General features: G+C 47.3%; 1 protein-coding gene across 1 annotated transcript in view; it reads left to right on the plus strand.

The window, feature by feature from the left end:
- Positions 1-13,454, plus strand: part of PLCG1 (phospholipase C gamma 1) — a 154,087-nt gene that overhangs the window by 86,114 nt on the left and 54,519 nt on the right. The window contains exons 7-8 of the mRNA XM_077459131.1: positions 3,325-3,347; positions 9,335-9,407. Of these exons, the coding sequence (XP_077315257.1) occupies positions 3,325-3,347; positions 9,335-9,407 (96 nt within the window). The remainder of the gene's footprint in view (positions 1-3,324; positions 3,348-9,334; positions 9,408-13,454) is intronic.

The following is a 13,454-nucleotide window of genomic DNA, read 5'->3' on the forward strand; positions in this document are numbered from 1 at the left end:
AGGATGCTTAGTGTGGCTGGCTGTGAAATGGAGGGAGACAGTGGTTGTAAATGATCTCTGATTACTGGCTGCAGTAAATATTTTCTCTTGGATTTTTTTTTTTTTTTTTTTATTTGTTAATGAGCTCTTCATTGGCTGCGTTAAATAAAATGGTAACAAAATAATCGGTCATTACAGAGAAGAGGAACAACCAGACTAATGGCAGCCATGACTGGCAGTAATTGACATGTTTTTTTTTTTTAATTGTCATTTGCAGGGACCTGAGTGTCATGTAAAGGGATGTTATGATTTTAATGCATTCCTAAAGTGTCCTTTAGGAATCCTGTACTAAGAGATTTATAGAGCCTGCAGTGTAATTTCTACTGTGAACACTAGCTTTGTCCATTGTGTATACCATCTTCTGCCTCCAGATCAAACTGCTTAAACCTGACCAATCCCTGTATCGATACAACATTGTGTGATGCAGGGATATTCCCTGCAATGCTATTGTATTCTCCCCCGCCGGCGCGCACAGGCCTCTCCCCCGCCGGCGCGCACAGGCCTCTCCCCCGCCGGGGCGCGCACAGGCCTCTCCCCCGCCGGGGCGCGCACAGGCCTCTCCCCCGCCGGGGCGCGCACAGGCCTCTCCCCCGCCGGGGCGCGCACAGGCCTCTCCCCCGCCGGGGCGCGCACAGGCCTCTCCCCCGCCGGGGCGCGCACAGGCCTCTCCCCCGCCGGGGCGCGCACAGGCCTCTCCCCCGCCGGGGCGCGCACAGGCCTCTCCCCCGCCGGGGCGCGCACAGGCCTCTCCTTCAGCCATCATTGCCAGCCAGCACTGATTGAATGCGGGCTTTCCAGCATGAATGTTCAACAAAAGCTGGTCATTAGATTGGCTTCAATTGAACAGACAGCAGTACACACAGACCAAAGTTGGCTGGTTCCTACTAAACCGATTAATTTTTAGTCAATGTATACCCTGCTTTGTTTTTTTTAGTCTTTACATGCTTACATTTCACCCAGCTCTGATAAAGGGGATTGTGTGGCACCCAGAACACGTTGGCTGTCTTTTTTTTTTTTTTTTTTTTAGCCCCGCTTGTAACTAGTTAAACAATTAAGACTTGGAACACTTGTCAATTTTTTTTTTTGCCACTCCCTTTGACACATTGCACTGAAGCAGCATGATCCCTATTAGACTAACATTGTGGAGGATCCAGACCGAACTTTAAGAGTGTTCTTTTTTTACATGAATTTCTTTTCTTTTTTTTTTCTTTTTTCACAATGCAAAGCATATGAATTGTCATAAGCAAGAGACGCATTGGGGTTGATTTACTAAAGGCAAATATACTGTGCACTTGCTCCAGAGCTTAGTAAATTGGGTAAAGCTTCACTTTGCAAAGAATACCCAATCACAGGCAAGGAAAAAAAAATTTAATTGATTGCACATGTTTGGATGATAGCACTCAGCAGAGCTTCCCCTAAGATCTAGAGCAACTGCACTACACAGTATGTTTTCCTTTGGTAAATCAACCTCACCTCCTAAACAAACAATCTTATAGAATCAATGAATGCATTCAAGATTTCTTTATATTCGCCCTATAATTCTAGCAATAGTTGAACATAGCAGATAAAAGCTTGTAGCCACGTAAGTGTTAATGATTGATAGGTTGACCAAAGCTGAGTATTCAAACAGAGTTGATTTGTCCTGGGAATGAGTATTGACAGTAGTTAAAGCCCAACTCTGGGGCTATGCCCGCACTACAAGGGTTAATCTCTCATTTAGTTTAAGGCAGAATAAAAGCACTTTTACTTCACTGATCCTATGCTCCCCGACAGGCCAACACTGTCCCTCGGTGTCCTCAAGTCTATTGCAAGGCTATAGACCTTGCAATGATCTTGATTATATCAGGAACTTAGGCTGCTGGAGAGTGGTGTAGATTAGAAGTTTCTGCGGGCACTGATCTAGCAGTGCACAGGATTTGGTAAGTACTTCTTTTCTATGTCCCCTAGCTCTAAAGAAGAGGTTACTCCTGCAGTGGACGTGCAGCCACATTATGAAGGAAAATGTTCACGTTTCCTGGAGGGCTTTAACGGTGTATATGCGTAAATTTGAAGGGATTAGGAGCAGTGAAAGCATGTTCTTTCAATACAAGCACACATCCCCGAAAGACGACCTGATCTGTGGAAGATGTGCCCAAAAAAGGCAAGCAGAGGGCAAAGTGTAGTCACCAAGTATTACTTATAGGCTCCCTGCAGCTGTATTTAGTTCCTATAACTGACCTACCATGACTTGTTCACCATTGTATGGAAAGGGACCTCTTATTTGAGAAAGGACTTCGTTTTCCCATGTCAGAGCAGCTCCCCTGGTGACTTGTGATCCAATGACTAGAGGGGAACATTCAAGAAGCAGCAGGGGAGGTGGGTGAGGGCCAGATCTGCAGAATGAGTCAAGCAGACCTGCATTGCAAGTCCTGCGTTATATCTTCCTTTCTAGCAAAGAGAACAAGAGGGACACACAGTAGTGACATCACCAAATTTTGTGGGACTAAGCGGTCAGAGGCAGCAGTGCCTTTAGATGATTTCACACTGCAGATATACAGCCAATAATACTCAAGGCATAGAAGTTTCTAGGAAGAGCACTTGAATTTCAGAGATTTAAGGGTAGGGGTGGAGTTTTCAGGGTTTTTGGCCAGAGGTGGGCTTGAAATGGGTTTTTTAATGTTGTGTTTTTTTTGGGGGTTTTTTTTCCCAACAAAGCTTTTGGCCAGAGATCGGCTTTTACTGTTTTTTTTTTTTTTTTATTTTTTTTTTTTTTTTGGCAGGCACTTGGTAGAGGAATATTTTAACATGCACCCTCTAAAAGGTCCTCCTTAGCACTGTACGGTGTACTTGTACATGCATGGTGCAAGCTTCTTCTTTTTTCTGAAAAAAAAAAAAAAAAAGCCAAAGCTAGTGAAAAATCCAACTGGAGATCAAAACCTGTCTCGCTCCACCCAAAACAAAGAGTCAGTTTATAGAGGTGCTCAAATATTAGGTATTCTGTGAAGGATGAAATATGGAAGCTGCCTTTGCTAATTTGTTCTTAGAGATGTAAGCTCTTGGATTGTCCTACGGATCCTGGTATTGCTACCTAGTTGGAAAGCTAGGATGGGCCTCACCGGTTCATAAATATTATAGCTAGAGGAGATACTATACAAGATGCTCATCAGCTTTAATTTTTTTTGTTTCGTACAAGGAAGTCGCATTCTAACATGAATGGAGATTGCATTTTTCACTATTTCGGAACCATATAGTTGTCTTATTGGCATAGCAGCCAGTCTTTACACTGACTTTGTTCTCTCTTCACAGATGCAAATCCCTTTCCTGGAGAGGTAAGTAGATTCAGTGTTTTTGATAGCGTTTCAGATTTAATACAATTATTTCCCCTATAATAGCTATTAACATATGCAATTTTTTATTTTTATTTTTTTACCTTACCGATTTTAAAGTTCTAAAGGCAGAAGTTTTTTTTATTTTAATCCACTCTATGCATCAAGATAAAAAAAAAAACTTCAGTGTGCAGCAGCCCCCCCCATTTCCTTACCCAAGCTCCATCTCGATCCAGCGATGTTGCACGAGAGAATCTGCTGTTCTGGACTATCCCTCCTGATTGGCTGAGGCACAGTAGCGGCTCCCCATGTTGTTGGTCAAAGTCTGTGAGCCAATGAGGGGAGAGATGGGGGCAGGGCGGAGCTGCGGTTCCATGTCTGAATGGACACACAGAGCAGCGGCTCGGCCCGTGTGACCCCCATAGCAAGCTGCTTGCTATGGGGGAACTCGGCAGGAGGGAGGAGCCAGGAGCGCTGGCGAGGGAGCGGAGAAGAGCCTAGCTTAGTGCAAAACCATTTTACGGAGCAGGTAAGTATAACATGTTTGTTATTTTTAGACAAATACAAGAATTTAGTATCACTTTAGGCCTTTTAATGCATAGGATAAATATTGTATTATTTTTTTATTTTTATATATTTTTAACTAATGCCATATTGTTGGGAATATTTAAAATAGATTTGTTAATTGTATTTGCTACCACTCGTGATCATTTGTGCATGCAATGTCTTTTGAAGTATCAGCAGGATATTATTTTTGTCAGTAGCATTAGAATATTTAGAGAGGCCTTCATCTGCTATAGGTGACAATGTTGGATTCTTATAAAACATTTTTCAAAGAGGACAAGGAAAACTTTTTGACCTACAGTGCATCCGGAAAGTATTCACAGTGCTTCACTTTTTCCACATTTTGTTATGGTACAGCCTTATTCCAAAATGGATTAAATTCATTATTTTACTCAAAATTTTACAAACAATACCCCATAATGACAATGTGGAAGATTGTTTGAAATTAAAAATAACAAAAAAAATTACATGTACATAAGTATTCACAGCCTATGCTTAAAGCGGGAGTCCACCGGGACTCCGCATTTTTTTTTTTTTTTTAAAGCCAGCAGCTACAAATACTGCAGCTGCTGACTTTTAAAATAGTGACACTTACCTGTCCAGCGCGCCCGCGATGTCGGCACCCGAAGCCGATCGCTAGGTCGTCTGTCGGGTCCTGCCGCCGCCATCTTGGGTATGGGAATCAGGAAATGGAGCCTTTCGGCTTCATTTCCCGGTTCCCTACTGCGCATGCGCGAGCCGCGCGGCGCAATCCAGACGGTCCCCGCTGCCTCTAGAAACTGTGTGTTTCCCAGCAGGCAGCGGGGCACTTGCGCAAAGGGGCAGGCAGTTGCGGAAAGGGGCGTAATCTACGCCCCTTTCCGCAGACAGCTATCCCGGAAGTGGGTGCAGTTACCTGGATTATCCAGGTAACTGCACCCCCCTCCCCCCTGAAAGGTGCCAATTGTGGCGCCGGAGGGGGGGGGGGGATTCCGATGAGCGGAGGTCCATTTTAGGGTGGACCTCCGCTTTAATACTTTGTTGAAGCACCTTTGGCACCAATTACAACCTCAAGTCTTTTTGAGTATAATGCTACAAGCTTGTTGCACCTATTTTTGGGCAGTTTCTCCCATTCTTCTTTGCAGGACCTCTCAAGCTCCATCAGGTTGGATGGGGAGCGTCAGTGCACAGCCATTTTCAGATCTCTCCAGAGATGTTTAAGTCTGGGCTCCGGCTGGACCCTTACGCCGCGTACACACGATCAAACAAGCGGGTGGAAAAGTCCGGCAAACTCAAGTCCGCCAAACAATCCCCCCGCGTGTAGCCTCCGGCATACTTTTTTGACCCGAAAGTACGGCGGACTTAGAATGTAGTTTTACACTCCAATCTTCCCGCCGGACTCGCATTTCGGCGGACAATCCGGCCGTGTGTATGCCAGTCCGCCGTACTTTTGAAATGAACGGACTTTTCCCGCCCGGAGAAAAGTCCGCTCATTTCGAGTGGGTCTCCAGGTAGGCGGGGCCCGCGAAGGAGACGTCGCTGGCCCCGCCACCTGGTATGGACTTAAAGGGGAACCCCAACGCCAAAAAAAACAGCGTGGGGGTCCCCCCAAAGTCCACAACAGACCCTTGTCCGAGCACGCTACCCGGCCGGCCAGGAAAGGGGGGGACGAGCGAGCGCCTCCCCCCCTTCTGAGCCGTACCAGGCCGCGTGCCCTCAACATGGGGGGTGCCTTGGGGAAGGGGGGGCCGCGCGGCCCCCCCACCCCAAAGCACCTTGTCCCCATGTTGATGAGGACAAGGGCCTCTTCCCGACAACCCTGGCCGTTGGTTGTCGGGGTCTGCGGGCGGGGGGCTTATCGGAATCTGGGAGCCCCCTTCAATAAGGGGGCCCCCGGATACCGGCCCCCCACCCTATGTGAATGAGTATGGGGTACAATGTACCCCTACCCATTCACCTGTAAAATAAAGTACAAAAATAAAACACAACACACAAGATAAAATAATTTATTGCACAGCTCCGGGGGTCTTCCGTCTTCGGGGGTCTTCTCGCCGGACTCCTCCGCTATCTTCTTATAGCTCTTTTACTAGTGGAGGAGCCCGGCATTCTTCTTCGTCGCCGCGGCCTCTTCTTCCGACTTCGGGGGTCTTGTCCCCCTCTTCGGTTCTTCTGCCGGGCCACCGCGCCTTCTTATAGCTCTTTTACAGGCGGTGGCCCGGTCTTCTGTCGCCGCCGCCGCCTTCCGTTCTTCTTCTTCTTCTCCTGGAGATGTTGACTCGACGTTCTCTCCGGCCGCAATGCCAGGGACGCGCTGCGCTGCGACTTATATAGGGACAAGGGGCAGTGTCCCATGGGTTGATGTCACATGGCGACAGTCCCAGCATCCTCCGGGACTGTGACATCGTAAGAGGGCGGGGTCACCATGTGACACCAACTCATGTGACATCAACCCATGTGACACCGCCCCTTGTCCCTATATAAGTCGCAGCGCAGCACGTCCCTGGCATTGCGGCCGGAGAGAACGTCGAGTCAACATCTCCAGAAGAAGAAGAACGGAAGGCGGCGGCGACAGAAGACCGGGCCACCGCCTGTAAAAGAGCTATAAGAAGGCGCGGTGGCCCGGTAGAAGAACCGAAGAGGGGGGACAAGACCCCCGAAGTCGGGAGAAGAGGGCGGCGGCGAGGAAGAAAGCCGGACTCCTCCGCTAGTAAAAGAGCTACAAGAAGATAGCGGAGGAGTCCGGCGAGAAGACCCCCGAAGACGGAAGACCCCCGGAGCTGTGCAATAAACTATTTTATCTTGTGTGTTTGTGTTTTTTTTTGTACTTTATTTTACAGGTGAATGGGTAGGGGTACATTGTACCCCATACTCATTCACATAGGGTGGGGGGCCGGTATCCGGGGGCCCCCTTTTTAAAGGGGGCTCCCGGATTCCGATAAGCCCCTCGCCCGCAGACCCCGACAACCAATGGGCAGGGTTGTCGGGGGAAGAGTCCCTTGTCCTCATCAACATGGGGACAAGGTGCTTTGGGGTGGGGGGGCCGCGTGGGGCCCCCTTCCCCAAGGCACCCCCCATGTTGAGGGCACGCGGCCTGGTACGGCTCAAGAGGGGGGGGGGGCGCTCGCTCGCCCCTCCTTTCCTGGCCGGCCGGGTAGCGTGCTCAGACAAGGGTCTGTTGTGGACTTGGGGGGACCCCCACGCCGATTTTTTTCGGCGTTGGGGTTCCCCTTTAAGTCCATACCAGGTGGCGGGGCCAGCGACGTCTCCTTCGTGGGCCCCGCCTACCTGGAGACGCGCTCGAAATGAGCGGACTTTCCTCCGCGCGTGTGGGCGAGTCCGTTCAGTAGGGCGGATAGTACGGCGGACTTAGTACGCCGTATTAGTCCGCTGAAAAAGTGCCGTGTGTGGGCAAGTAGCCCGTTCGGAAAGTCTGATGGACAGTCTGGCGAGAAGTCCGCCAGACTAAGTACGTCGGATAGACGGCTCTAAGTACGTCGGACAGACGGCTACGTGTGTACGCGGCTTTAGAGAACATTCACAGAGTTGTTTTGTAGCCACTCGTCTTGTTATCTTGGCTGTGTGCTTAGGGTCATTCTCTTGTTGGGAGATGAACCTTCTCCCCAGTCTGAGTTCCAGAGTGCTCTGGAGGAGGTTTTCTTCAAGGATGTCTCTGTACATTGCTGCATTCATCTTACCTTCGATCCTGACTATTCTCCCAGTTCTTTCTCATGGTCTGAGAGTCCTTCAGGTGCCTTTTGGTAAACTCCAGGTGGGTTGCCATGTGCCTTTTACTAAGCAAAGGCCTTTGTCTGGCCACTCTACCGTACAGGCCTGATTAGTGGAGTGCTGCAGGAATGGTTGTTCTGGAAGGCTCTCCTCTCTCCACAGAAATGCTGGAGCTCTGTCATAGTGACCATCAGGTTTTTGGTCACCCCCCGACTAACGTCCTTCTCCCAAATGCTCAGTTTGGCCAGCCCACTCTAGGAAGAGTCCTGGTAGTTCTAGACGTATTGTATTTATGGATGATGGAGGTCACTATGCTCATTGGGACCTTCAATGCTGCAGAAATGTTTCTGTACCCTTCCCCAGATCTGTGCCTCGATACAATCCTGTCTCAGAGGTCTACAGACATTTCCTTGGACTCCATGGCTTGGTTTGTGCTCTGATATGCACTGTTAACTGTGGGACCTTATATAGATAGGTGTGTGCCTTTTTCAAATCGTGTCCAATCAACTGAATTTAGCACAGGTGGACTCCAGTCTAGTTGATAAGTGGAATCAGGATCCACCTGAGCTCAATTTAGAGTGTCAAGGCCAAGGCTGTGAATACTTATGTACATGGGATTTTATTTTTAATAAATTTGCAAAGATTTAAATCAAAATTCTTTCACGTTGTCATTATGGGGTATGGTTTGTAGAATTTTGAGGAAAATTAATGAATTTCATCCATTATGGAATAAGGCTGTAACATAACAAAATGTGGAAAAAGTGGAGCACCGTGAATACTTTCCGGATGAACTATACATGGACCTGGTGCAATGTTTACATGTCCTGAGATTACTAGAAGGGGTAAGGAGCATATATCAGGGGAAGATGGAGAAGTGGGCCAACCTGACATCGACCTTGCCTACCCATCTTCCTCTGGTGGGAGGAAGAGCCTGTGTGTGCATTTTCTTGTTTTTGAATTCAGGAAACCCTTGAACGCTTCACACACAGCTGTGGTATGTGCAGACTGATGAGGTTACTGTACTGTGTTGCAGTGCAATGAAAATAAAATAAATATACTTTTTTCACTGGAGTAACGTATGGGGCTTTGGGAAATGAATGCTGGCCCATGCAGTAACACATGTATTCTGGCACTTGGTTACAGTGGAAAATGGCCCGTTTTTTTTTTTTTTTTTTTTTCTTATCGATTGCACAATTTGGTAAAAATGCAAAGAAAATGTGGTCAATGCATATTTAGGTCTCATTCATATAAATGTGCAATAACGTATGCCTGTGTGCAGGCCGTTTTTTCAGTTGGGAAGCAGCAGCTGCATGGACATAGGACTGTCAACTTGGGAGCAGTAGCTATGAGTACCCGGACCCATATGGCTATCACATTGGGAGCAGCTGTTGTGTCCGTGCATCCATTGCTTCCTAGTTTGAATGAATGGGACTATCCTGCACAAGGGATGCACAGTGTTCATTGCATTTTTTGTGCAAACACGGCCCTCGCATGGGCATACGCTATAGTACACCTGTGTGAGTGAGGCCTTAAAGTGCTTTGTATCAAAGCCAGTCCTTTGTCAAGTTGGATATCTAAACGCTGCACCGGCCACATCGAATTTAGCAGAAATGTGGATATAAACTTGTGATGTTAGAAACCGCTTCACATGTATGATACTATGACCCAATGAGGTTTGCAGATGGTTGAGTGAAAATAATTTTGTGTTCTCTTTGTGTCAGAGGTGGCGAGCGTCAAGGGCTGTGCAGAGTGTCCCTGCTGGACTTCCAGAGCTTTCTGTTGGAGTATCAGAAGGTAAAGGTCTTTATAGTATGCTTTGTTTTTGTGTGTGATGGCAGTGACTGAGGATGGGGTTTCATAATGGAGATCTCTGGAAAAAATAAGTGAAGAAGTCTTATTATTGGGACTGCAAGAGAGCAAATCCATGACTAGGAGACCAGGTAAGACTAGCGCTACTGGTAGCAACCCTGTTGCTCTACAAAATACATTTTAACCCAATCAAATAAAAGGCACCGGAATGCGCCAAAAAAAAAAAAAAAAAAAAAAAAAAGCATGTGCAAAAACATATCCGGAGTGTGTTTTTCTGTGGTGTGAACCAGCCCACACACTGGTGAAGATAGCGTTAATTAATTTTAAGTTTAAAGCGATAGTAAACGTCTTTATAAAAATAAACTGTCCCCCCTAAACATTAATGGAATGATGTGCTAGTATATACCTCATACTATCACGTTATGACACTTGCCTGTAAAAGTGGCACGCTTTCACCGCTAACATGGCTTCCATTTTCACCCGGTCTCCCTTTTGTGGGTTCTGGCCATTTGAATGGCGGGGCCGCGATGACATCACAGCTGCGGGACAACACTCTGGATCCGATAGCACATTCAGTGTGCCATCTATTCAAAGCGCTGGTGATGTCCCTGTCTGTGAATTTCTCCTCAACGGGGCACGTTTAGAAGATATTCATAATTTTATCTGCAGGTAAGCTTTGTTATAAGTGGCCAATCTGGTGTTTTCTACCGCTGTAAAGGGTAAGTTCATCTTTAGGAACAGGTTACATGTTTCACCTGGTTTTTAGGATGGAGCGTGCAATGCTGCCCGGTTTTCCCCTCTGACAGCAGTACATGGAGAAGTCCCCCATACTAGCTGTCCCTTTTTAAAATTGAGCGTGGCCGAGCTGGGCTCCACCCACACAGCCGCATCATATATTCACAAAGCTCTGTGCGTGAATGAACTACAAGTGAACTCATCCTTTAAGTCCATATACATGGTTTCCTTCCAGTTCGGTTTTACAACTACTTTAGGGCCCTTTTAAACTACGCAGTAAAAACGCATATTGTGTGGTGTTGGTGCGTTTTCTGGTTGCTTGACTCCAATCATGGACATGTGAAACGTGGAAGCACACAAAAAATTTGCGTTTTTGGCGCACTTCCTAACCACTTCAGCTCTGCAAGGTTTAAACCCCCCCATGACCAGGCCATTTTTTGCGATACTGCGTTACTTTAACTGACAATTGCGCAGTCTTTTTTTTTTTTTGTGGTATTTGATCACCTCTGCGTTTTTTATTGGTTGCGCTATAAACAAAGACCGACAATTTTGAAAAAAAATAATTGTTTTACTTTCTGCTATAAAACATATCCAATAAAAAAATCTTTTTTCTTCATAAATTTAGGCCAATATGTATTCTGCTACATATTTTTGGTACAAAAAAAATACCAGTAAGTGTATATTGATTGGTTTGTGCAAAAATTATAGCGTCTACAAACTATGGGATATTTTTCTTTTGTTTACTAGTAATGGTGACTGTCAGCGACTTATAGCAGGACTGTGATATTGTGGCGGACAAATCGGACACTTAACTGACACTTTTGACACTTTTTGGGGACCAGTGACACGGATAAAGTGATCAGTGCTAAAAAAAAGCACGGTCACTGTACAAATAACCCTGACAGGGAAGAGGTTACCATCAGGGGCAATAAAAGGGTTAAATGTGATCATAGGGGAGTGCTTGCTAATTGTGGCGGGGGGGGGGGGGGGGGGGGCACGCTGATTTGGCTCGTGCTGTGCCAACGTAAGCTGGTTGTAGGCGGCGCTCGTGCGTCCCAGAACCGGATGTGTCAGATCATGTACCAGCAGTGGCGGAGCTACCGGGATCCCAGCAACCGCGCTTGCGACTGGGCCTTGGAGTTCTGCCACTGTTGGGGGGGCCCAAAAACATGGCATATAGCTCAACGGTTGCTGCCTGCAGTTGTGAGCAGAGAGTGTCTATTACACTTTGTCACACTGCCCAGACCCCGCACCGACAGCCCGCCCACCTCACATGGACAGGAGAAGAAAGAGCTAGAGAGAGCAGGATCTGCTCCTCCCGCCCCCCACCCTGTGCGTCCCCCCAGCTTGGCCCACATTCCAAACTCCGTGCCTCGCTAAATCCGCCAGCCTGCAGCTAGATAGTGGAGAAAAGGCCAGCTTCTACCACGAATGCTGCAACCCTAAAAAAGGGGATCCACAGCTCTTCAGGAAAGCCTTCCTTCCTAATTAAACATCTCAATGCTTGAAAACAAAGCAGCACACAGGTGGGTCAGTCATTGAGGGGACTGATTAGAGTGTGTTGTCACCTCCAGAGCCCCTCTTCCAACACAGCAGCCTACTGGAGTTTGCCTGGTGTGGTGCACTACAAGCCCCAGCATGTTCTGCCAGCCTATATGTATGTATAGCACAGACTATTAGGCCTTGCTTACTGACCACAGCGGTGGAACACCAGGGCCCACGCCTCCATCTATAGTGAGTGAAGCGTCCCTCCCTTCCTCTCTTATCTCGCCAGCCTCTGAGCACACTAATGTAAGGGAGAGGTCTGTGGACTGTAATGTAAAGGGGAACTGTGATGTAAGTGGGGGCCTTGAGCAGAGACCCCTTGCACCAGGATTCCCAGAGCACCCCTTACATCAAATCTTAGGCACCTTTCACATGGGCATACTCTGCCAAGCGGATCAGCCTGCTCAGCAGGAGATCTCTTCACTGAGCAGGCAGATGACAGGCCCATGTCTGCTCCACTTGTGCAGAGCAGACACAAACAGCCCACTCTTCTCTATGGGCTGGTCTGACTGTCATCCGTTTTGCTAGATAGATGGTGAATGGATCTGTCTGTTTACTTCCACCTCCTCATACAGAACAATGGGTGGTCCAATCGGTTCACATGTGCAAAAGGGCCCCTACAGTGCAAGTGGAGATTCTGCAGACTCTTAAGTGACTGGGACTCTGGGAACCCCGCTTAAAGAGGAATGCTGGGAACGTTGATGTAAGTGGGGGCTCCAGTTATCACCCCCTTATATCAGAGTGTGTAGTGTTCCCCCTTTACATCAGAGTTCTCACTGTTCTTTCTTAAATCAAAGTCCCTGGAGTTCTCCCTTATACCATTGTCAGCACAGTCCCCCCTTAAGTGTAAGGGAACTCTGCAAGTTTAGATGTAAACGGGAACTCTATAGATTCAGAAGTAAAAGGGAAACTGCGTATTTAGATGTAAAGTGGAACTATGTGGACTGTGATGTGAGGGGGGAATCTTGTGATTACATATATACAATTTTATAATTGTTGTTTAATCACAAAATATATGTATAGTGTATTCTACAAAAAATTATTTTGCTGTGCGCTTGTAAAGTTTTGGGTTTGGCTTGAAGAAAAGGTGGCAACCCTACCCAAGATGCAAGGTAGGGGTCCTGCTTACAGGACCATAATCAAGGGCCCCACGATAGGAGAAATGGAGCCCAGGATCATTGGAAAGGGCCCCAGGACCAGAGGTTATGGTTCCTTGCATCAGCGCACTGAAGGTTCTAGTTACGCCTCTGCGTAATAGGTACGTGATCGGGCAGAGCGGCCACCCTGCCTCAGTATATCTATGGTGGACAGTCTGCAGGCAGTTAAACATGCACCTAAAATGCAGTATGCAGGACTTTTAAAAATGCACCACACCTGCAGCACACTAGTGTTTTGCCCTTGTTCACATTGAATGCAGCTTTGAAATCGTGCAAATTCATCTGAAATCTTCACAGCTGCGTGTCAGCGCAACTTTGACTACACCTGTGCACAGATCATACACAGATATCTATGCAAGTCGCACCCAAAATCTCTAAAAGTAGAATAGGAACTACTTTTTCAAATCGTTGTCACTGCAAAGTCGGCTTCGCACCAATTTGAACAACGCCATCGCTGACAAAAGGGTGCGGCTTGTCATAAGATTTGACCTGTAGATTGGACCTTTGTGATGGTGGAGAAAAAAGGAAAGGGAATAGCAAGGGTGGTGGTTCTCGCATAGTCAAACAATGGGGTCTACCATGTCCTGCTGAACCC

The sequence above is a fragment of the Lithobates pipiens genome, unplaced genomic scaffold (genome assembly GCF_037356315.1).
Source record: "Lithobates pipiens isolate NorthernLeopardFrog02 unplaced genomic scaffold, aLitPip1_a1.2 Scaffold_28, whole genome shotgun sequence".
NCBI lineage: Eukaryota > Metazoa > Chordata > Amphibia > Anura > Ranidae > Lithobates > Lithobates pipiens.